Here is a 1,578-nt window from a genome sequence, read left to right as displayed (position 1 = left end):
AAAAAAAAAAAAAAGCCTAAGCAGTAAGCAGGCTGGCCAGCTGTGGCACTGGCACTTGAACCCAAACCTGAGAGGTCAGAGCCTCAGCCCCGAAGTCCCGGGCTCAGGTCCACTCCGCGTCCATCTTGTGCCTTTCAGTCCCCCACCTCACTTCCCTCTACCACTCCCTACCTCACCCCTCACCCCTCCCAGCCTCCCCCTGGCCACCACGGCAGGGCACACACCCCAGCTCAACCAGGGGTGGCTTGTTGCGCCCCCTGCGGTAGCAAATGACAGGCTGGGTTCCGCCCAGGAGCCCAGCACTCAGTTCCAAAGGGTGGCCCCCCGCAGAAGTCTGGATGCAGGTGTAGCCCTGGGGCACCTCCTCGCCCAGTGCCCTGGCGATGACAGCCACGTCTGTGATGGGCTCAGCTGGCCGGGGAGGGCGCAGGGGCCCACTGGGCTCAGGAATCTGTGTCTCCTCAGGGATGGGCGTTCTGTTCCCCGCAAGCCCAGCTACCACGAAATAATCCACCAGCCGGGGGGGCCGCTCCTCTGCCATGACACCCCCTTCACTCACGGCATCTAAAATGGTCAAGCAGGGGAGAGATGGAGCAAAGGAGTCCAGTGTTGCATGGCAACTGGAGCACTATTCCCCCTCCCCTCCTCTTCCTGGTCCCTTCAAGGACAGGGGCACAAGTGGTCAGCCAATCCTGAACTGCCCCACCTGTGACATCACAAGCTTTCACAGCCTACTTCAGCTCCTTAAAGCGAGCAGGTCCCTCCCACCTAGGGTCCAGCCCCCTCCCCAAAGAACCCAAGGGCACATCCCTCAGGGCTCTGGCTTCCTATTCCCTGTATCCCTTTTAAAGGCCCCACTCCTCTTCAGGCGGACACATGAGGTTAGGCTCTCACTGCCACCAGTCTTTTCTGTAATGGCCTATAATGACATCACCTACGCTGGCCTTCACATCATACCAGCCTTAGTGTTTTTTAAGGGCCCGGGCTTTCCTGACTTGCCATTGTAAGGACTGCCCAATCCAATTAATGCTCTTTAAAAAGCCCACACCTAAATTTGTAAAAGGATACCATGAGTTTCTGGGAAAACTCACAAAACCCAAGCTTCAGTTTCCTTTCCTAGGATTCAAGTTTTTTGTTTCCTAGCTTACCTCCACCAGCCTGGCCAAACAGCCAGGGCCCACCCTCCCGTTTCAGGGCCCTTGGGTATCTCCAGTTAGGACCCAAGTGGCTGTGGGCAACAGCTCCTCTATCCCGGGCCCTCTGCGGCGGAGCCCACAGTGCCAGGCCCCTAAGTCTTTCGGCAACTTTCTCACCTGCCTCCATGGCCCAACCCCGGAAGCAGGAGCCCCAAGGGTCCCGAGGCGCCCCAGGGTGCAGAAGCTGGGAAAGAGCCTGGTGGGTGGCGCGCAGTGGGGCCGGGAGGCTGGGGTGCTTCGGAGGGGAAGGGAGGTGACTTCCTGAAACAGTGAGGGGAAGCTACAGCTCGGCAGAAGACAGCCTATGGGTGTCAGCGGCGGCGCTGCGGTGGCCGGGAAGGGAGTGGCGCAGCCCCAGGCCCCAGCACCGCATCCTGCCGGG

At 59.8% G+C, this 1,578-nt stretch overlaps 1 protein-coding gene across 1 annotated transcript in view; it reads right to left on the bottom strand.

Annotated features, from left to right (window-relative positions):
- The window catches only part of Dennd4b (DENN domain containing 4B), a 13,929-nt gene extending 12,357 nt beyond the window's left edge, over positions 1–1,572 (bottom strand). The window contains 2 exon segments of the mRNA XM_033758284.1: positions 225–564; positions 1,314–1,572. Of these exon segments, the coding sequence (XP_033614175.1) occupies positions 225–564; positions 1,314–1,323 (350 nt within the window). The 5' untranslated portion in view covers positions 1,324–1,572.
- Positions 1,573–1,578: the final 6 nt, after the last annotated feature.

Source organism: Fukomys damarensis, unplaced genomic scaffold (genome assembly GCF_012274545.1).
Source record: "Fukomys damarensis isolate Sample0158 unplaced genomic scaffold, DMR_v1.0_HiC HiC_scaffold_33, whole genome shotgun sequence".
NCBI lineage: Eukaryota > Metazoa > Chordata > Mammalia > Rodentia > Bathyergidae > Fukomys > Fukomys damarensis.
Note: the sequence above shows the minus strand (reverse complement) of the source record. Positions and strands in the feature narration are given on the sequence as shown.